We start from the raw sequence: 23201 nt of genomic DNA, 5'->3' as shown, positions 1-23201 counted from the left end.
CCATCTGTAAAAGGAAGAAACATGATTGCTTGTTAATGATGAAAAGCAAAGGTAATGGGTGGAGGGGCACGGAGCATTGCATTTATAGGGATCTCCCATATTTGCAGTTTCTGAATCTGCAGGGGGTGCTTGGAATGGATCCCCTGCAGATACGGGGGGGGGGGCTGTACTCTCAATACTACAACTGGAATTGGATTGTAGTGCCAGCATGAATGTTTATTAGTTGTCCTTGGGCCAAAAATGTTTAGCTTGGTCCTATGACCTGTCAGTGCACAACTCATAAGAACTGGCTATAAGCGACTGCACTGGTTGCCTATTTGTCTCTTGCTTGTATATGCAAGCCCTTCATGGTTTGAGTCCAGGTTATCCAGGGATTGCTTTCTCCCATACATTCCAGCCTGTTCTCTGGGTCATTCAAAGGGGCTCTCCTTCAAGTGACATCTTTATCCCAAGTTAGAGGGATAGTGGCACGGGGACAAGCCTTCTCTGTAGTTGTGCTACAACTATGGAATTCCCTGCTGGGGGAACTTTCCCCTCCCTTCTGGTCTTCTGTGAGGACTCATTTTTGTTCTGTCTTGCATATGGGTGATGTGTCGTTATCTGTCCCCTATAGCAGTGATTTGGTTATAAATAGTTGCCTTCCTCCAATTACGTTATTGCCCTTATGATTTTAGTTATTGTTTTAGTTATTGTTCATATATTGCATATTTTTAGTTCTTGACTTGAAAGCCGCCCTGAGCATTAGCTCCAGCACAGAAAAGGCAGGAGATATATAAGAAGAAATAAATAGGTTCTCTTGCCAGTTCAATAAAAGTCAGAAGAATATCACAAAAAGTTTTGACATATTTGTGCAGTGCTGATGTCTCACAATGATTTGTCTCATTAGATTAAAATTAAATTTCAAATAAAAGCAAACAACTTATATTTTGACTTGATGTCTATATCTAAATTAAACAAGAACATACCCTTTTCATCCATTTTGGCACATTCTGCAAAAAGGTCTTTTGATCCTGTGTTCAATCTGTCCCTATGGAAATAATGAGACTGGAAGAATCGGGTCCAGAATTCTTTTTCTGTCATATTGTGGGGAACGTTTTCTGCATATTTCATTTTTACTGTAAACATGATAATTGTAAACATAATGAAGACTTACAAACTATATTACAATTTCAAATTCAATATTGCATGTCAACATACTAAAAAAACAACACTAATATTGAGTACTAATGAATGTAAAAAAAACACACGCAGTGGCTTCAGGCCACACCAACAGGATGTTATCTTTGTTCAAAACTTGCTTAATCCCTGACCAGACAAACCACTCCAGATTAACCAGCTAATGCACTCTGTCCCCTCACTTCGTTTCTACCATTCACCGTTGGCCACAGTGATGCAAAAGCAAAGTTCTACAGTACAACTTGTGATCCCATCCTAACATTTGGGAATCACTGGATCGTACTATAACGTGTTTGTATGTTTTTAAACACATAGTGATTTTATATTGTGTTTGTTATTCTATAGGATGTGAGTTTCCCAAGGCTCCATGGATCCCTGTGGAATACAAATTTAAAACAGAGAAATATAATGAAATTAGGAGAAGGTGACTGCTAATTAGGCCTTTAGCAATGTTCTCAAGTGTGATATTACTAGTGACCGTTACAGGTTATGGATAAAAGTTATTTGCTAACTAGGCTTATAAGGTATGTACTACTTGTAATGGGGAGGGGGTGCAATTCTATCCTCAAACAACCAAGAAAACAGCCTGAAATAACTGAAGCCTCTTTCCTTCACCTGCCATTTGAAATGGCTAAGGTAGAAGGTGAAGAGGCAAAACCCATCTAATGCTTGCATATGCCTCTGGCTCACTTTCTGAGCCACTTCTCAACTGAAACTCTCCCCATGTACCACTCTGCCACCATCCCTTCCTGTCTTTCTGAGCCTCTTCCCAGTTGAAAAATAAGGAGAGAGAAGAGACAGAAGTATAAGGAAGAAAAAAAGCTAATTTATGCCCATTTGATTTATTTCTTCCCTGATAAATAGAGTAGGGCAGAAGTAGACTGCATAATTCAGGTGCCCCAACTCAGTCTAGGGAGTGTCAGTTTCAATCTTTAATTTAAGATCACATCTTTTGCTTGTAGGGTTATTCAGATAGAGTTACCATGTCCTCTCACCAGGTAATCATGGATTAAGGATCACAGAGATGCAGATTTTTCACAAAGAAAAGTCATTATAACTTTAAAGTAAACCAGTTCATATCTAACAGCCTTAGAACAAGTTGCATGACAACCTTAATGTAACATTTATTTCAGTGGTTCACAAACATTTTAGCACTGGGACCCCTTTTTTAGGTTTCAAGCTAAACCTGCAATCAGCCAAAGTTTCTATTACACAGTGCGCTCATGCTGTTATTTTGCATTGCTCAGAAATCAAGCATTCTAGCTCAGGAGTCAAAGCAGAATGCAGATGTGGATCCAATCACACAGTCCTCCCCCCTTTCCAGCATCCCAACTTCCCACCTATTCAGGGCAAAGCACCATACCTCGCTCCCACCAGGAGCCTGCCCTGCCCAGCAGCTCTATATTTTCAATGGTGGCTGAGCTAGGTGCTACGTGACCCACCTGAAATTGACTCACGACTCACCCAGTGGTTCCAACCCCAGTTTGAGAAATGCTGTTTTATTTCATTTATATAGTACCATCAGCGTGCATGCCAATTTGCAAAGAGAGAAAGACAGATCCTTGCTTTGAAGGTCTTAAAGCATAATACACAGAGGATAGGAACAGCCTGCAGAAGATCTTTATCTGGTCCATGTGACTGGGCTCTTCCAGTACTATCATCAGCTGTTCTCAGTTGCTGAGCTGTAAAGCGGCGCCTTGGCAAAAGCTGCACTGCTGAAAGGGTGGCCCGTGCAATAATTGGGCTGTCCCAGTGCCACCCTTTCAGCAGTACTATTTCTGCCAAGATGGTGGGAGAGACAGAAAAAGGTCTCAGAAAGTACACAGGAAGGGGCAGACCAAGAGGAGAGAGAGAGAGGGAAAGGGAGAAGGAAGATGCCACCCAGGAGCTGGGAAAGCCTAGTTATCACGTAGGCCACCTTTTGGCTGTGCCACTTCTTGAGACATCATTTTGCAGAGGATCTCTCAGCTGTTGAGCTGTGAAGTGATGCCCTGGCAGAAGTGACAGCCTGCAAGATAACTGGGCTCTATCTTGAAAATAGAATCAAGATTTGCACATTTTCTCTTCTGTTATTTGCAGTTAATGAGTACCGAGGTGAGAAACAAAGTGCTTTTTTCTGATCATCACCTGCTTAACGACATTACTTCTAGCTTTCAGCCCACTATATGAAATGAATTTGACACCCTTGATCTAGACCAGGGGTGCCCAAACCCCAGCCCTGGGGCCACTTGCGGCCCTTGAGGACTCCCAATGCGGCCCTCAGAGAGCCTCTGGAGACTTGCTGGAGCCCGCACTGACCCAACACAACTGCTCTCAGCGTGAGGGCAACTGTTTGACCTCTCATGTGAGCTGTGGGATGAGGTCTCCCTCCACTGCTTGCTGTTTCACATCTGTGATGCAGTAGCGGCGGCAAAGGAAAGGCCAGCCTTGCTATGTGCAAGGCCTTTTATAGACCTTCCTTCATTCATATAAGTTCATTTTTAACATATTCATCTATGCAAAAATATGTAAATTTATTCTAATTCCAAATGTAAATTAATTCTTTTTCCCCCCGGCCCTCGACACAGTGTCAGAGAGATGATGTGGCCCTCCTGCCAAAAACTTTGGACACCCCTGATCTAGACAGTGACACAATTGGGGTGGGGCTGGGTGGGTGGGAAGAGAAGAGATGGAGACAAGGGAAAAACCGCTAGGCATGCAAGATGATTTAAAAGCTGTAACCCGAGCAGAAAATGACAAAGCATAGACTCATGCTGCAGCTGTGCTTATAAAATGCTATATTAAAAAGAAAAATTTACCTGCAGGATAAGTCCTAAATATAGATTCAATTATATCTGCAGTTAAGTTGTACCTCAGGCCATTGCATCCATCTGTTTGAGGTCGAACATCAGCCTATAAAAACAAAGATATTGGAAGTGCTTTTTAAAAAAATGATTGTCAAATTATGCTTACGTGGAGTCAACAGCACATGTCAAAAATATCTGTTCAACACATGCTTACTGAGGCTCTTTGACAATCTCAGGAAGCTTTAAAAATTGTATCTTATTTTTCTCTAATAAACTAGCATTGCATAATCAGATCCCAAGATTGATTGCTTTGAAAACTAGGCTCACAGAAGGAAATGGTGGTGGAATGGATCTTTGTTAAAATTTAAGGAAGAACTTGCTCCTGAGCGAAAGAAAAACCTTGCTTGTTCATGCACCAAAGAAATGTCTAATCATGGTTTGGCTCTGAACAAACTGAAATCATATATAAGAAAGAATTTCCATTGACACTGTCCACTGAAATGGCTTCACCAGAAGGAATGAGAACCACATATTACACACATCAGTACCTACATGTGCAAGTCTCAATTCTCAACATGTATTATATATTCATAATGCATACCCTCCCTTCTTCATTATGTAGACCAAGACATACCACCATGCAGGTAAAGGGTACACCTCAGTTAGTTAATGGTATTTGGTACTTTGAATCAATACCTAAAGACATTACATACCAGAAGAGAGAGCCCAAAACATAACCAAAGCATTACTAAGATGAAAAGTTAATGTACATAGCTTTATTTAAATAAATACAGATACAGGGAATTTAAGGGACAGCCTTCTTTTGTTCAAGGTAGCCTGCCCCCTGAGGTTAGCTGAGAGGGCCCTTCTCTGGGTGCTGCCACTGGCTGAAGCTAGGCTTACAATAACCAGAGTTAGAACCTCCTCTGTGACAGTGTCAAATTTACAGAACTTTCTCCCCTTGGGATTGAGAATTTTGCATTCCTTTTTGGCAGACTTTTTCTTTCAACTTGTTTTAGTTTGTTATGGGTTACTTTGTTCTTTGTTCCTGTTGCTGTTTTCAGTTCGAGTTCTAATTTCCATTCTGAGTTCCAGGACAACACTCATTGTCCTAGAATTGCTGCTTTTATGGTTTTCTATACCATCTTTCCCCATGACTTCCTACTGTTACGTTTATCTGCTGCTTATGTTGTGGTAATATTAATTGTGTTTTATATAGATTGTACTTTATTTTATACTGAAATATTCACACTGCCAGGAAGCTTTGTTCAAAAGGGGAGAGATGGGATATACATCTTTTAAATAGTGAAAAATAATAGGTCAGAAATATGACCTGAAATCCTACAAGCTTTCTCCTTCCCTTACCTTCTGCTGCTTGCACACCACTGACACCTCAGTTAGCTTCAAACAGCATCACTGTGTTTAATCAGAACTGGGAGCTGTTGCCTAACTTTATTTACACAGTTAAATCAGGATGTGAAACTAGGTTTCATATCCTAGTTTAACTGAAATATATAAACCACAGCAAAGAGAAGTACCCCACACAAAGCAAAGAAACCAATTCTGGATTTTGACAACACAAAGACCTGCTGCTCAAACTAAAGTTGATATTCAAGCGGTGTGTCAGAGTAGAGAAGATAAACAGAGAAGGGAGTGTGCAGACTCTTGAGACCTTCATGGGTTAGATTAGGAACATGTTTGGTTTATTGGACTGTGGAAGCCCCAGGGGTGGCGTATGCCCCATGCCACCTGAACCCTCTACCCACTGCTGCCACTGGGTGGGTGAGTGTGAATGCACCCCCCCCCATGAAGGGCGAGCAGCTGAGTGAACAAGTGAGTGCATATTCCTTTACTTACAGAGACTATGTTGTACAGCCTCCATGCCTCCTCCTCTTTTATGATGGATCATATAGGGAGGAATAGGCAACATGGAGCCAGCTCACTCTCTACTTACAAGGACTGCACCATGCAAAGAGAGGAAGTGTGAATTGGGGAGGCTGCACAGAGCAGTCTTTGTAAGTAAAGGAGAAGGGGGGTTGGTGTTTTGTAAGCACCAAGATTACCATCTTGGTAAGAAGAGATTTGGACCCACAGCAGTTTGCTCTTTTTTCTATCTTCCAATTTGGTTGGCACTGCTGAGATTCTCTTTCAACTAACTCCCAGCAAGTTGGAAGAGGATTCAAAGTTGCACACCCAGTCAATGGTATGACTGGCTTAACAAAGACTCCTTGTTTAACCAACAGCAAGTCACATACTCTTTATTACAGACATAGTACATTTTATTATTAAATATAACCTGCTCTGTAACATTAAAAAGAGAGCAAAACAATGAATGCTTTTTGAAAATGAGTGGATTACTTTTAAATTGATGTGGCATCTACATGATGTGTGTCCTGGTCTAATAGTGTAGCTTCTAAGCACTGCAGTTCTGATGAAAAACAGAGGACTTCAAACAAGAATCTGGTTGTAGAATCAACAATTAGGCATCTCTAAAGAATTTCATTAAAATCAGGGAGCAAAAAAGATGACCTGAAAGCTGTGGGTGGATTTCATGTATGTACAAAGAAAACTATGTGAGCTCCAGTGCCCTTGGGGCCCATTCTTCCACACCCTTTGCTCCACAATTTGAAGGAGTGACTTCCAATGTAGCATGAGAAAGCAGGACTGAAAATGGGTATTAGGAGAGTCTCACTTTGTATATGGAAATGTTTTGTATGGGCATGTGATTGGAACTCTTTGGATCCAAGTCAGTCTCTGTAATTTGGCTGGGTAAAGGAGGCACCACAATCAAGCAACATATGTCTATTGTCAATATGTTTGATAAGACTGTTAGCCCCCCAATATTTCACTAAATTTAGGAGGCAAAAAAATTATTGCACTAAGGCCCAAACTTAACCAACTTTCCAGCACTGACATAGCTGTGTCAATGGAACATGTGCTGCATCCTGCAGTTAGGTGGTAGTCAGAGAGGCCTCCTCAAAGTAGGGGATTGTTTGTTCCCTTACCTCGGAGATGCATTACCCTTACCTTGTTAGGATTGTACCCTAAGTTATTTTAGAGCACTGGCTTTTGTGTTCATGTTTAAATTTCACTTCTACCACATAATACAATAAAATTCCAGGTGAAAATGAAAACATTTCTGCATAAACCATACTTGTAACTTAATAATAATGTACATACCAAAAAAGCAGCAGAAATGCCCACATCCTGCTTATTAGATGCTGCAGAATTATCCACAGCAGACACACTTAAGCGGTTGGCCCAGAAATCCTCAGCACTGATCACCTGACTCACAACAAGGTCTTTGTAAAGCTGAAACAAGACAGGATCTTCTTGCAGCATTCTGGTAAGAAACGATTTAAAATTGCTTAGAAATGTTAAGTACAAAACATACATTTACTAGATTCCAGAATCTGGAGTTTCTGAAAAAGTTTCAAGAAGCTAACAGGAACGACAGCATTTTAGGAGTCAAGTGAATTGTACAAGTGATAGTGTTACAGAAAAGAAGCAAGGCACCATATGCTCCCTCACTCTTCAATACATGGAAACTGAAATACGAAGCCACAATATGCTAAATCAAAATCAACTGTATTATAGGACAGTCTAGTAAACTTCCTGTTAGCTGGCATCATGGCAGTTACCAACTGCCTGAATGTGCAGTTTAATGAAGATCATGCTCTTTATCCACTTCTGAAAATCTGCATTACCTGGTAGATACTGGAAAGCTTCCTCCTGGCAGACGTGGAGCAGCAATGCAGAGAGAGCCCTGTGCAGAAGGGAACTAGGAGGCAAACTGTTTAACTAACTTTTCATTAAGCAATCCACTTGTTAAACTGGCATCTCCACCTGAAGCAGAGATGGCAGTTAACAGAAGTTTCCGGTATTTAAAATGCCAGCAAAATGCCAGATTACAGTAACAATCTGTTTTGTAGCAACAGTAACTGCTTTCCAAGATACCTATTTACAGAGCTTGTTTTTGTTTTGACAGGTATACAATGTCATTTAAAAGGTATTTTTACACTGATTTCTATACAATTTTTGTAATAGTGTCAATCAAAACATTAACATAGGCAGCAAAAGCAAAGGAACTGTAGAAGTTTTAGCAGACAGATTTTCACTACAAGTCATTAGGGAACAATAAGTCTCAAACCATGGAAACAAACCCACGACATGTTTAAGCAGTAGAACAACGCGATATGTTATACTGAAGCAATACAAAGGCCTGACTCTCAAAGTCCACTAGCACACAATCTACATACCTGGGAAGTAAGCCAGACTTTTGTCACAGTTAGGCAAAGCAGGCCCCCAATGTCTTTGCCATAATAAACCTGGCACTACTGCAGAACAGCTTTAACAAAGTACCAACTACTGTATAAATATCCTTTTACATTAGCCTTCATCACCTGTTCTTTTCTTCAAGTTCTTTATTGGCTTTCCTCTTGAACTTGGGTAACAGCTGCTGAAGAAGATCCTTCACCGCATCTCGCTCTTTCACTGCAGTAGTTTCATTGGAGAAATGGAAGTTGGTAGTCTCTCCTGCATGCAATACCAACTGAAGCTGAATTTTAGCTTTTCCTTCAGGACTGATTTTCTGACCTATATTTAAAAAACACAATTATATAACAGAAGCTCCTTGAAAAATTATTTCTATGCAACAATAAAGGAACTGCCTTATAAAAATGGAGGCCAACAGCTCACATAGACAACTAACTATGATGGGCAGTGGTTGGACAAATATCTTTCCCAATAGAGGCGTGCCACCATATCTGCAAGGGGTTCCATTCTGGAACCCCTTGCAGATACCTGAATCAGCAGATACGAGGGCTTCCCCTACTTCCAGGGTTTCCCCAGGCTTCCTAATGCCTTATAAGGCATTAAGAATATAACTTCTGGTTTTATGAAAAAACTGGAAGTGACATTTTTTTGCCTCTAGGTCTTAGTCTGAGCCCAGTAGAAACTGTGCACGGACGTCCGCAGTCTCTGCTAGAGGACCCTCCAGAGGTGCGTGCAGGGGGACCATGTGGATCAGATTCATGAATAAGTGAATCAGTGGATATAGGATCCACATATATGGGGCCCCCTGAACTGCTAACCTAAATCCATTCAGAGTATCATTCCACTAAACATTGGGAATTCCTACAGATTTATTTCCCAATCCAAAAAGGCAATTACTTTCCAGAGGCAAAAGAATCATGAATAGTTATGAAGCACTCAGTTCTACAAAGAGAACACAGAACAGTCAAACTACAAAGCTGCTACAGAGCTATCATCAATGTTACTAAAAAGGACCCAGCAGTATCTGGCATTATGACATCCCAAAAAAGATGAAGAGGAACAGGTAAAAATAGGTAGATTCTACAACTCTGAATTTAATTTTAATTAAATTCACACATTATGCAACAGCCCTGACCTTGATAAACAATGCACTGGAGGACACTCTGGGGTAGTCTATGTTTTCTGCCTTAGCCCCAATTCCTTAAACAAAACACAGGTATGCAAATTTGACACTTCAAATTAATATTCCTTTATGTTCATTGTCATCTATAGACTGGGCGCACAAAGCAATCCACATATTACTTCAGGATCTAACAGGTGTTGAATGTTTCAGTACTTAGTGAAAATTGCATGGGAGTACAAGTGTTAAGCATTGATGAGAGACAGCTTTTACTTACATTTTATATCTGCATACATATGGCTGATTGTGAACCGGTCTTTGCCCTCAGGTGCCCAAGCTATTCTTTCAGCCATGAGGTAGAGAGCCCCATCCTGTTTTTTTTGACGTACTTTTTTTACTATTAGTAACACTTCTTCAGATGACGTTGCCATGATGGCTATAGGTTGCTGCATTAAAGCACACACATGCATGTTTATATTAGTATTTGTTTTTCATGTTTACAGCATTAAAATTTGGTTTAGTTTTAAGAACTTGCATGAGAAATGAAAGATTCCTTGATGAATGCATCCAAGGTTCGTGCATGTTACTGGTTTGCAGCAATTTATCTGACAGTATATTGTATATACTGTATATTAGAAAAAACCTAAAAGCCACTAGCAATAGAATTCGCTCCCCACAACAGTTAACAATTCCATTGTAAACTAATCAGTTATAGATACTTTTCTCTGGCAGTCCCATTTCTTTTTACAATACAAATATCACACAGTAAAGAGAGAATACCTTAAAGGGGGATTAAAAGAGTAATCTAAGCAAAAGCATCTTAAAACTCATGGCAATGTCATTCAACAGAATATCTAAAGTTCTTCATAATCTTTTTCCTTTTCAAAATTTTATAGTCTGAGAAAGAAGAAAATGTATTATTTATTTAATTAAGAATCATAATTAAGTATTTGCAATTTTCTGTTTTTATCAGGCTTAGTTTGTTCACTTACTTGGTCTATTTATTCTAATATGTCCTTTACAGGTGAAAGACACATCTGGCAAAATACAAGACTCTTAGGAAACACCACTAAACCTACATAACAAATGAATGGTCATGTACAGATGTCCCCCCATATTCGTGAGGGATGCCTTCCCCCCCCCGCCATGGATACAGAAATCACAGATAAAAGGGGATCCTATATGGAGAAGTACAATACTTCTCCACACCCCACCCCTCTGTACCCATTACTTTTGTTTAGCTTCTTTAACCTGCTGCCAAGCAAGCATAGATCTTTTTTGCTGAATTAAAACAGGAACATACAAGGCAGGCAGACAGTCTGCACGCTAGAGGGAGATATGCTTAATAAGAAGCAGGAACTGTCCTCCTTCTTATTAACATTCTGACTGTGTCCCCCTAGACTACTTTCTGCGTTCCTGCTTTAGCGCTCAGTAAAAAAAAAGATACATACTTGCTTGGCACCAGGGTAAAGAAGTTAAACCCAAAGAAAATGGACAGTGGGGGGCATGGATAACTGGATTCACGGAGACGGGGGGGGGGGAATGGAAATGTTTTCTATTTGCACAAATCAAAGTTCAGATAAAACTCATTAACTTCAGACAAGATTGCTCGACAAGACCTGTTATTCAGACAAGACCTGTCGATCGCGATCGACTTATTGAGCACCCCTGCTTTACAGTGTTGTAATTATAAAACAAATTACAAGAATATTTCCTTCTTTTAATACATTCAGTCATGAGGTTAAAAATCACTGCTACATGCTGAAATGGTACCAAATGCTTGCAGCTGCATCACTGATTGGTTTATCCATCACCCACAAGGTGGTGGCAATGATTGGTGGCAAACATCATCATTGATGATGATTGGTAGCAATCATTAGCCTATTGCAGGGGTGTCAAACTCATTTCATACAGCAGGCTGAATAGCATTCATGATGCCTGCTGAGGGCCAGAAATGATGCCATTAGGCAGGAGGTGATGTCATTAAACAGGTCATAACCAGAAATAAGCACTTTTTCTCACTTATACTTTTTTCTCACTTACGTAAGTTCCTCATTAGGTGCAGAAAACAAAAGAAGAAATATGCAAATCTTGATCATATTTCAAGATATGGGAGAGCCCAATTATCATGTGGGTCACCCTTTCAGCAGTGCCACCTCAGCACTGCTCAGCAGCTGAGAGCTTGAGTGCCAGATGAAAAGTTTCAGTGGGCCGCATCCGGCCCCTGGTCTTTATGTTTGACATTCCTGACCTACTGCATTGTATAGAGTACTTGTTTTTACTACAGAGAGTCAATTATAAACTAATTGTAAAGTGAGTGCCTACTGTATATGAATTTCACTTAAAAATTTAATTCATAATTTTGTGCATTGCCATTTTTTGTGTTTTATAGTTTTACAGAAGTGTTATGGTCTGTAGTCAAAAGAAATAAATTCTATCTAAACTATTTTAAAAACAAAAACAGACTTCAGTAACATAGACAGACTATTAACATTCTTAGAGAACTTGTAACTTTTAGGAATTCAACTGCGGAACTGTTTTATTGTAACACTGAGTTTTGCTCTAGGCAAATGCAGCCAACAAAGACAGGCTTTTTCCACCTCCCAGCATTAAGTTTGATGCAGAAAAACAAAAACAGGAATTCCTTTTCAATTTGTTTCCCAAATAAGCATATATGCAAGTTACCTTGAAAAACTATGATTTTCCTTTCAGCAACAAAATCAACAGATAACTGCAGCTGACAGTGGTTAACTGAAAAATATATTAAGCGCTTCTTTGAAATGTAGTTTTTACATTGAGTTTTTGTCTTAGAAATATACAGGACCCCCTGTATCTGCCACCCTCCTTATCCACGGATGTGGTGCCACCGGTACCCCAGCCAAGGGAAACTGTGCACCCTTTACCTCTGGTCTTCTGAGCCCTGCAGAAGTTGCAGGCATCCGCCCGTGGCCCCTGCGGGGCTCAGAATGGCCATTTAGGGGGGAAAAACCACCTCTGGTTTTTACTAAAAAAACCAGAAGTGATGTTTCTTGGGCTTAATGGACAATTAATGCAACTGATGTGCACAGCCTCTGCAGGGCCGAGAAGACCCTCCAGAGGTGAGCACAGCTCTCCTTGCCTCCAGAGGGCAGGGGGGCATTCCTGGTATTTGCGGTTTCAACTAACCATGGGGGGGGCGTATTCCAGAACAGAACCCCTGCAGATACCGGGTCATGCCTGTACCTTTGAATACAAAGTTGTATCAAAGGTAGGTTTTCTTTCGAAAAACACCAGAACTCTAACTTCTGTTTGTTAAATGCATGCCCTCTCACATAAAAGAAAATCTTCATTCAGAAACTCAATGGTTCACAAACTTTTTAGAGGCCCTAAGGCTGCTGCCTCATTTACTAATGCCAAGGGGTGTGCCTATTACAGTGATTGGGCAGCAGTGCTCCCTGCCCCCAAGTAGCAGCTTGTTTAACCCTTGATGCACACAGCCTATTTTCCCCTGTCAGTTTCATGACCCCCCCAAAACTGGGTTACAATCCACTGGTAGGTCCCAGAATTACAGTTTCCAGGAGACCAACTTCTGAAGGACTTCATGCAGGCAATCTGTTGATTTTATGTATCAGTAGCTGAACATTTTTGTATATTTCCAAATCAGTTAATGAACAGCAAATCAGGACTTGCACAGATTGTCACAGACTCTCACTAGGTGCCTTAAGGTAACGTCCCTGACAACCTGCATGGAGTCAGTGCTCACCTAGCGCCACTTGACAATGAGACCAGTGGCGCCCTGAACTAGGTAAGAGCTCTGGGTGGCTATGAGGGGCTTGGGGCAGAGGAAGTAGGCATTCTGGGGCAGGGGAGGAACTGGGGCAGGAAAGGGGTAGTTGGGCCTTGGGAGACCCCAATACGGAGTCTCTCAAGTCTGTGTTGGCCAAAATAGTGGTGCAGCCTGGTGCTGACTTGTGAAGCCCCATTGTGGGGCTTGGGGCTATCCCCAAGGGAAGGGGACAAAGTCTCCTTCCCCAAGGAGATGTCTGGCGGCCTTGGTAGTACCGCTGGATGCAGTTGTCACTGCTTTGGCACCGCTGTACCTCGCAGAGATGCTGCCTTCAGGATTGGGCTGCCTAACACCCTCTTAGCCGCAGCACCACAGCTGAAATATGAGGATAATATGAGTACTTACTTTACAGGGCTGTTGCAAGAATAACATCAAAACACTATACGAGAAGTTCTTTATGCACTCAAAATGTTGTACAATAGCATCGCATATTACCGAAATGGTGAGTATATTAGTTATGGCAAATAAGAATTTTCTCAAAGTAGCAAACTGGACAAAAGAAAGGATTCTTGTTTTTCTTTACATCTTCAAATAATCCTGCTGGATCAGGCCAAGGGCTCAGCAAGGGTCCAGCATCCTGCTTCCCAAGGTGGCTCACCAGCTGTCTCTGGGAAGCCCACAAACAGGTCAGAAGGGCATACTTTTCTACCCCCATTTTAGTACACCTGCCACTGGTATTCATAGGTACTCTGCTTCTCCATTATCCTCCATTATAATCTTCCATTAGCCCCATCCCTGCTTCCTCTCTCTCTGCAATCCTCCATTAGCCCCACCCCTGCTCCCTCTCTCTCTGCAATCCTCCATTAGCCCCACCCCTGCTCCCTCTCTCTCTGCAATCCTCCATTAGCCCCACCCCTGCTCCCTCTCTCTCTGCAATCCTCCATTAGCCCCACCCCTGCTTCCTCTCTCTCTGCAATCCTCCATTAGCCCCACCCCTGCTTCCTCTCTCTCTGCAATCCTCCATTAGCCCCACCCCTGCTCCCTCTCTCTCTGCAACCCTCCATTAGCCCCAACCCTGATCCCTCTCTCTCTGCAACCCTCCATTAGCCCCATCCCTGCTTCCACAATCTTCCTTTCTGCCCCTCCACTCCTGCGTCATCCCCCAGGGGCCGGGGATAAGAACAGGCCCTCAGTTTGGCTGTATGTGCCGTAAGAGGTGACTAAACAGCCACTGGGTAGATGGGACTGGTCGGCCTGGGAAGGCAGCTCATCTGAGAAAAGGAAAACTCTGATCCCAAACCTCCACTGCCTTGTGGCTACATCCAGTTATGGAAAAGGCTTCAGGAGTCAACCTCGAGGCAAAATCAGGAGCCGGAGTCCCTGAGGCAGTTCACGGCTGAACACAGTCACGTTCTGGCAACTTCTGCGCCGCCGCTGGAACCAACCGTATTGGCTTCTGCCTTTCCACTGGACCATTCCAGCGACGTGGAGAGGGGGGATTTGCTGCATGGGTAACAGCATAACCTCCATACCTTCTTTATCCAGGCTTCGCGCATTGGAGAGGACACTCCAACTTCGCTATATGGCATCGGCACAACACGGGAAGCAGCAGTTTACCGGTTATAAGTCTTCGCTCGATTGGCATACAGCGTGACACCAGGGGCTGCTTCTGATGGTGGGAGAGATCATTGCATCTCATTGGGCAGCTACCGCCCGCCTTAAGCTGGGCAGTCCCCAGCCAGTAAGGTGTTGCCTCACCACGGTCCGTTAACCTCATGGGGTGCATGGGGTTTAGGGTGAAAACCGACAAGCGGATCGACAACTCTGCACCATGCAACAGAAAACAAAAAACTCCTGCCCTAAAACTGGGCACCTGGAACGTAAGGACAATGACACCCGGCTTCTCTGATGACCTGCAAGAAATAGATGATGCACACAAAACAGCTGTCATCAACATGGAGCTGAGCAGACTGCAGATGGACATCGTCGCCCTTCAAGAGACAAGGCTGCCAGATTCCAGATCTGTCAAGGAGAGAAATTTCTCATTTTTTTGGCAGAGAAAACCACCAAACGAAACCAGGGAACATGGCGTTGGCTTTGCAGTCAGAAATACCCTGCTGGAATCCATCATCCCACCTACTGTGGGAAGTGAAAGAATTTTGTTCCTGCAGCTCCAGTCATCAGCAGGACCTGTCACATTCATCAGTGCTTATGCACCGACTCTGTCGTCTCCAGCAGAAACCAAAGACAAATTCTACGATGACCTGGCCACTACTATCAAGAAGATCCCTGTAAAAGAGCTATTGTTCATCCTCAGCGATTTCAATGCTAGAGTTGGTGCTGATCACAGTTCGTGGCCCACTCGCTTAGGTCGGTTCGGTACTGGGAAGATGAATGAAAATGGCCAACGCCTGCTAGAGTTTTGCTGTCATCACGGTCTCTGTGTCAGCAACACGTTCTTCAACACAAAGCCCCAACATAAAGTCTCTTGGAGACACCCAAGATCAAAGCACTGGCACCAGCTCGACCTGATTCTCTCCAGACGCTCCAGTCTTCCCAGCATCAAGATCACACGCAGTTATCACGGTGCTGCCTGCGACACTGACCACTCCCTGGTGTGCAGCAGAGTGAAACTGCAAGCAAAGCGACTGTATCACACGAAAAAGGAAGGAAGACCTCGCATTGATACCAGCAAGATCCAGGATCAGAGGAAAGTGGAGGAATTTGCACGAGCACTTGAGGAATCTCTTCCAGGCCCGGCCGATGCAAACGCATCCAACAGATGGGAACATTTCAAGAATACCGTTTACAACAACGCCTTGTCCATATTTGGCAAGAAGACCAACAAGACGGCAGACTGGTTTGAAGCCCACTCTGAGGAGTTGACAACAGTCATTGATGAAAAGAGGAGAGCTCAAGCAGCATACAAGGCCTGTCCCAGTGAGCACAACCTGCAGGTCCTCCGAGCTGCTTGCAGCAAAGTCCAGCAGGCTGCCAGGAGATATGCTACTGGCTCCAGCTCTGTTCCGAGATACAGATAGCAGCTGACACAGGCAACATCAAGGGGATGTATGACGGTATCAAGCAGGCCCTAGGTCCAACACAGAAGAAAATTGCCCCTCTGAAGTCTGCAGCAGGCGAGGTCATCCAGGATCGGGCGCAGCAGATGGAACGCTGGGTGCAGCACTACTCTGAGCTATATTCCAGAGAAAATGTAGTCACCAAAGAAGCTCTGAACAACATTGAGTGCCTGCCTGTGTTGGAGGAGCCTGACAGTGAACCAACCCTAGAAGAACTTCACGTGGCCCTGGACTCCCTTGCCTTTGGCAAGGCACCAGGAAAAGGCAGCATCCCTGCTGAAGTCCTAAAGTGCTGCAAAGAGATCATTGTCACTGAGCTGCATGAAATCCTCTGTCTTTGCTGGAGAGAAGGTGGAGTACCTCAAGACATGAGGGATGCAAACATCATCACGCTGTACAAGAACAAGCGACAGGGGTGACTGCAACAACTACCGCGGCATCTCTCTTCTTAGCGTAGTAGGAAAGCTGTTTGCCTGAGTTGCACTAAAGAGGCTTCAGGTACTTGCAGAGAGCGTCTATCCAGAATCGCAGTGTGGATTCCGAGCCAACAGGTCCACCACTGATATGGTATTCTCCCTTAGACAACTGCAGGAGAAATGCAGGGAACAACGACAGCCACTCTTTATAGCCTTCATAGAACTCACAAAGGCTTTCGACCTGGTCAGCAGGGACGGCCTCTTCAAGATTCTCCCCAAGATCGGATGTCCACCCAGGCTCCTCAGCATCATCATATCTTTCCACAAGGACATGAAAGGCACTTTTGTCTTTGATGGCTCCACATCAGACCCCTTTGACATCCAAAGCGGAGTGAAGCAGGGCTGTGTTCTTGCACCAACCTTGTTTGGGATTTTCTTCGCTGTCCTGCTGAAGCATGCCTTTGGAACTGCAACAGAAGGCATCTATCTCCAGACCAGATCAGACGGAAAGCTCTTCAACCTCTCCAGACTGAGAGCAAAGTCCAAAGTTCAGCTGAAATGTCTGCGTGACTTCCTCTTTGCTGATGATGCAGCTGCCACTACCCACTCTGCCAAAGATCTCCAGCAGCTCATGGATCGTTTTAGCAAGGCCTGCCAAGATTTTGGACTGATGATCAGCCTTAAGAAAACACAGGTCATGGTTCAGGATGTGGACTCACCTACCTGCATTACAATCTCTGAGCATGAACTGGAGGTTGTCCATGACTTTGTGTACCTTGGCTCAACGATCTCCGACACTCTTTCTCTCGATACCAAGCTAAACAAACGCATCGCTAAAGCAGCTACCACGTTTTCCAGACTCACAAAGAGAGTCTGGTCCAACAAGAAGCTGATGGAACATACCAAGATCCAAGTCTACAGAGCTTGTGTCCTGAGTACACTTCTGTACTGCAGCGAGTCATGGACTCTTCGCTCACAACAGGAGAGGAAACTGAACGAATTCCACATGCGCTGCCTCCGACGCATCCTCGGCATCACCTGGCAGGACAAAGTTCCAAACAACACAGTCCTGGAACGAGCTGGAATCCTTAGGATGTATGCACTGCTGAAACAGAGACGCCTGCGTTGGCTCGGTCATGTCGTGAGAATGGATGATGGCCGGATCCCAAAGGATCTCCTCTATGGAGAACTCGTGCAAGGAAAGCGCCCTACAGGTAGACCACAGCTGCGATACAAGGACATCTGCAAGAGGGATCTGAAGGCCTTAGGAGTGGACCTCAACAGGTGGGAAACCCTGGCCACTGAGCGGCCCGCTTGGAGGCACACTGTGCAGCATGGCCTTTCCCAGTTTGAAGAGACACTTGGCCAACAGTCTGAGGCAAAGAGGCAAAGAAGGAAGGCCCATAGCCAGGGAGACAGACCAGGGACACACTACACTTGCTCCCAGTGTAGTGTGTCCCAGTCACTCCCGAATCGGCCTTTTCAGCCACACTAGACGCTGTGCCAGAACCACCATCCAGAGCGCAATACCATAGTCTTTCGAGACTGAAGGTTGCCAGCAACATCTGATTCTGAAACTAAAAGTAGTGCACAGTCATCATGACTAGTAGCCACCAACAGACCTGCCCTGCATGAGTTTGTCCAACTCCACACTGAGGCCATTAATACATCTCGCAGCAACAAATATTACAAACTTATTTATTTACAAACTAGTTACAAATGTGCGAGCAAGTGGGCTATAAATCTTTTCGGACTTGTTTTAAAGGCAGTTTTAGTTATTCCCACATGACCAATCGGGTGTTATGTACCAAACAGTGTTTTAAGCTTGCAAACACATCCTCAGGTCAAACTAAGGTTTTAAAAGACCTACTTTTTCAGTTCTACTCTAACTCCCACAGTTAGTAATGCATATAAGACCCTGTACATTTTCCTTTTTTTAAAAGAACTCTGTGGAAAATAAAGCATATATTGAACCTTGTAGAGTCAGCTGTCTAAATGATCAATGTGGCAAAACAGTGGGGGTCTAAGAAAAGCAAACCAATGTGCCATTCTTCTCCCTAGTTCCCATTCGTGCCCAAGAAAATCATAATCCCAAGTCACCAATCCCTCCAATAGCATATGCACAATCTGAATTGAAAGCCCTATCATTTTGCAACACTTTCTTCTGAGTAATCCCATGAACACCCAAACTCTCCTCATCACCTGTCCCACAGCAAATGAAAGCAGCAGCCCTTACATTTTGGATATGCTTTAGGCAAAACATGAGAAATTACTTTTTTTTATCTCCCAAATACTCTTTAAGTGCTTTTCCTCAGTTATGTGAAAATGCTATGTACTACAGAATCTCTGAATGCAACCAAAGAGAACACATGAGGGAAATAAAAATGCTTAAAGCAATCCACCTTTTAAAACAATTTTTTAAACAATTTTACCCACCTTCCAAGTAAATTCAGAAGCTGATAGCATAATGCTGTAGAACAGGGGTGCCCAAACCCTGGCCCTGGGGCCACTTGCGGCCCTCGAGGCCTCTCAATGTGGCCCTCTTGGAGCCCCCAGTCTCCAATGAGCCTCTGGCCTTCCGGAGATTTGTTGGAGCCCACACTGGCCCAATGCAACTGCCTCGTGTGAGCTGTGGGATGAGGGCTCCCTCCATTGCTCGTTGTTTCACGTCTTGTGATGCAGTAGCGGCAGCAAAGGAAAGGCCAGTCTTGCTTTCTGCAAGGCCTTTTATAGGTCTTGAGCTATTGCAAGACCTTTATTCATTCATATAAGTTCATCTTCAATATATTCATTTATGAAAACTTATGTAAATTTATTCAAATTTTAAATGTAAATTAATTCTTTTTTCCCCCTGGCCCCTGACACAGTGTCAGAGAGATGATGTGGCCCTCCTGCCAAAAACTTTGTGGACACCCCTGCTGTAGAACAATGTTTCTCAACCAATGGCATGAATACCACCAGTGGTACTTTAGTCTGTGTCTGATGGTACTTACAGGACTCCTGGACCCCTGCCACTTGGCAGCAAGACTAGGAATGTGACACAACAGGAGCAGCCCTCCTGTTCACCCTGAGCCTGTTACTGGTGTATGTTGTTTCTCATCTGGCCCCCCAACCCAGAAGTAACTGGGAATGATGTCATCACCAGTTACTTCTGGTGGTACTTCAAATAGGTGAAGTGGTGCAAGAGAGAACAAACGTCGAGTAACACTGCCCTACATAACACTAATTTTTTATATTTTGTACAGCATAACCAGTAAACAGAACACAAATGACACCTCCCAATATGTAAATAATTCTACTCAGTCAGAAGACCATGTTTCTACAGTTCCAGGTTCTAATTTCTTGGGGGAAAAAAACCCACATAAGAACATAAAAAGGTCCAGCTGGATCAGGCCAAAAGCTCATCTACTACAGCCTCCTGTATCTCAGAGTGGCCCACCAGATGCTTCAGGGAGCACAGGAGACCTGCATCCAAGTGCTCTCCCTTGCATCTAGCATTCTGAGGTACCCTACCTCTAAAATCAGGAGGTTGCACATACCCATCATGGCTTAAAACTTAAGAACTTTTGCTCTGGAAATTTGTCCACTCCCCTCTTAAAAGCATCCAGGCCAGATGCCATCACCACATCTTGGGGCAAGGAGTTCCACAGACTAATTACACACCGGGTAAAGAGATTTTTTTGTCTGTCCCAACTCTCCCAACACTCAATTTTAGTGGATGTCCCTCATTTCAAATTACCACACCAGCCTCACGTGTACTGCCTTGTAATATAGCAATCATTTTATGATCTGTATGTTAGCAGCCTCGACTATTCCAAGTAACGATGAAATTTCAACTGTCATTATGCAGTCAGAAAAAAAGAAAGATATTTCTTTCTGGGAGAATCTAGCAGAGTGTTTCCCAGAATAGGAAGAAAAAACCCCAAAAGACAGAAAAGCAGCATGTGAGTTGAAAAGGGAAGACATTCAAAGAGGCAGCGAAGCGAGAACCTGCTCCCTCAGCTTATCAGGCTGTATCTACCTCCACCTGCCTCCTAAACTCCCACTCAAACCCTAGGAACCTAAATGCAGGGATGTTCAAAAAGCACCCCTGTGCGAGGCACCCAAGCAGCCACATGAGTGATTGGGTGTCTAACACATCGGTGGAGCTTTGAAGGACTCCAGCGGGGAGACTCTGCCTCAGCTGCCTCCCCACCCACTGCAAACATGTGGGATGTGTGTGCTTGAGTGCCTCCCACAGCAGTGGGGCTTCAGGAACGACGCTGGCGGGAGGCTCTGCCTCAGCTGCCTCTGAAGGACTCTGGTGGGGAGGCTCTGCCTCAGTTGCCTCCCACGCGTGCGTTGTGTGTGCCTGAGTGTCTCACGCGGCGGTGGGGCTTCAGGAAGGACTCTGGCGGGAGGCTCTGCCTCACCTGCCTCCCCACCCGGCGCCCGCCCCGCCCAAAGGAGCAGCCACGAAAGGTTGAGGGTCGCTCCCCTCCCCAAGGGGCCCCCACCCGGAACCGCTGGGCGCAGGCAGGCCCGTACCGTGCAGGCGGCCGGCGACGGTCTGAGGCTGTCACCGCCGGCTGCTTCTGGACCCGCCGGCAGAGGCGGAGCGGCGCTGCGGGAACGGAAGAGGACTACGTGCGCAGGGCGCCCCCGCCAGCACTGCCGCCGCCTCCAGGGCCATGGGGAGGCCAGGAAGCTGGGCAGAGAAGGAGCACGTGACCGGAAACGGCGCGCTCTCACGCCCGCACAGGGTAGGAGGACGGGCCGCGTCACGTGACGGGCGAGCACGTAGAGCCGCCGCCATGACACCTACCCGCCTACGTGATGGAGTCGGTCGCCAGCCGCCTGGGCGCTTCCCCGGTCACGTGACACCCTGCGCACTTCGCCGCCGCCATGACAGTGTCCTGAGGGGGGAGAAAAAAAGAGGGGAGGGTGAAGAGACGACGACAGCAGGGCCGCCCCCGCCTCGCTGCTTACGCTCCCGCCCCCGCGTCCTGTGGTGCCGCGGGCTCCGCGGCCGTTGTCCCGCCCTCCTTTCCGTACGTCCGAGGAAGGCCGGCTCGCTGCCGGGCGCCGGAGCCGCGCTGAGGGGGGAGGGGGCTCCTCCCCAAGCAACGGTCCGAGGGGGGAGGGAGAGCGCGCGAGGGAGGGAGGAGCGTGGCCGCCACGTGACTGGGGAGGGGGCGGGGCGGGCGCAGCGTGACGTCGCGGGGAACCTCAGAAGGCGGGAGGACTGCGGCGGAGCCGGTCACGCGCCTGTGGTATCTCGGAGGTGGGTGACACACGGCCGGCTGAAGAGGCGCTGAAGGGGCGAGCGTGGAGCGAGACCCCTTGGACTGGCGCGCGCTGCGGCTGCGTGGGGGGGAGCCAGCTGGGGGTCGCCTTTGGGGTGCCGCCGCCGACATGGGTCTCTGCGGGCGGGAAGGCCGCCGTGGCGGCGGCGCTCCGGTTCTCCACGAGTCTGGCGCGCGGCCCGCTTCCTGGCCTCGCCCTCAGGTTCGCAGTTCTGGGCAGAGCGGGGCCTCTTTACGCAGGGTTGCTCTGTGAGAGCCCAGTGCTGGGCATGTCTATTCTGGAGTAAGTCTCATTGTTGTCAATGGTGCTTATCCCAGGTAAGCGTGGGTAGGTTTGTGGCCTGAGACCTCAATCCTGTGCATGTCTACTCCGTAGTAAGTCGTTATGGTCGACGGTGCTTACTCCTAGGAAAGTGTGGGTGGGATGGTGGCCTGAGAGCTCAATCCCATTTATGCCTACTCTGAAGTAAGTCTCATTATAGTTAACGGTGTTTACTCCGAGCTAAGTGTGGATGGGATTGTAACTTGAGAGGCCAAACCTGTGCATGTCTACTCAGAAGTAAGTCTCATTATAGTCAGTGCTGCTTACTTACTCCTAGGTCAGGAGGCTATGATTGCAACCTCAATCTCTCTCTGTCTCTCTCTCTATTTGCTTAATATTCAAAGGGACTTGCAAACAGTGTTTGAAGAGAGGGTCCTTTGAAAAAAGCTTTGATCTTCAACTGAAGACTGTGCTTTGGAGCACACCAAGTATGTCACAGGCTGTTTGCCCACTTGGGTCTTCTCACAGCAGGGAGCTTCCATAAGGGAGGAACAAGATGTGTAGAGGGGTGAAGAGTTCTTTTTCCTTAGTTGACTGTTCAATAGCTGGACATGTTGGCAAGGGAGGCCCAGACCTGGTTATTTTTTTGATGTCTAGTGAAGCCTTCTAAGGGTGTAATCCTAACCCCTTATGTCAGTGCTTTCCAGCACTGACATAAGGGCAATGCAGCTCTGAGGTAAGGGAACAAACATTCCCTTACTTTGAGGAGGCTCCATGACTGACACCCAACTGCAGGATGCAGCACATGTCCCATTGGCACTGCTATGCCAGTCCTGGAAAGCCCAGTGTTAGGACTGCACCTTGAATGACCCAGACTTTTTAGTGTGTTAGTGGTGTTGACACCTTAATTCACTGTTTCTCAAACTGTGGGTCAGGACCCACTAGGTGGGTCATGAACCAATTTCAGGTAGGTCTCTATCCATTTCAATATTTTATTTTTAGTGTATTTGACTTGATGCCAACATGGTATGTGAC

General features: G+C 45.3%; 2 protein-coding genes across 5 annotated transcripts in view; one reads left to right on the top strand and one right to left on the bottom strand.

The window, feature by feature from the left end:
- The window catches only part of GTF2H1 (general transcription factor IIH subunit 1), a 33430-nt gene extending 11702 nt beyond the window's left edge, over positions 1–21728 (bottom strand). Inside the window, exons 1-7 of one of the 2 annotated variants that reach the window (XM_066609515.1) lie at positions 21654–21728; positions 21424–21514; positions 9635–9803; positions 8366–8558; positions 7143–7305; positions 3975–4068; positions 966–1115 (exon numbers count right to left, since the gene is read on the bottom strand). In XM_066609515.1, coding sequence (XP_066465612.1) covers positions 966–1115; positions 3975–4068; positions 7143–7305; positions 8366–8558; positions 9635–9788 — 754 coding nt within the window. In that variant the 5' untranslated portion in view covers positions 9789–9803; positions 21424–21514; positions 21654–21728. Of the gene's footprint in view, positions 1–965; positions 1116–3974; positions 4069–7142; positions 7306–8365; positions 8559–9634; positions 9804–21146; positions 21233–21423; positions 21515–21653 lie in introns of those variants that run through there. The other variant, XM_066609516.1, reaches the window with a different exon arrangement.
- HPS5 (HPS5 biogenesis of lysosomal organelles complex 2 subunit 2) overlaps positions 21437–23201 on the top strand; it is a 41217-nt gene continuing 39452 nt past the window's right edge. Inside the window, exon 1 of one of the 3 annotated variants that reach the window (XM_066609512.1) lies at positions 21437–21649. The gene's annotated coding sequence lies outside the window, so the exon portion shown is untranslated. Of the gene's footprint in view, positions 21650–21818; positions 22107–23201 lie in introns of those variants that run through there. The other 2 variants (XM_066609513.1, XM_066609511.1) reach the window with 2 other exon arrangements.

This window comes from Tiliqua scincoides, chromosome 1 (genome assembly GCF_035046505.1).
Source record: "Tiliqua scincoides isolate rTilSci1 chromosome 1, rTilSci1.hap2, whole genome shotgun sequence".
NCBI lineage: Eukaryota > Metazoa > Chordata > Lepidosauria > Squamata > Scincidae > Tiliqua > Tiliqua scincoides.
The sequence above is the reverse complement of the archived record's forward strand: the minus strand, read 5'-3'. Positions and strand labels throughout refer to the sequence as shown.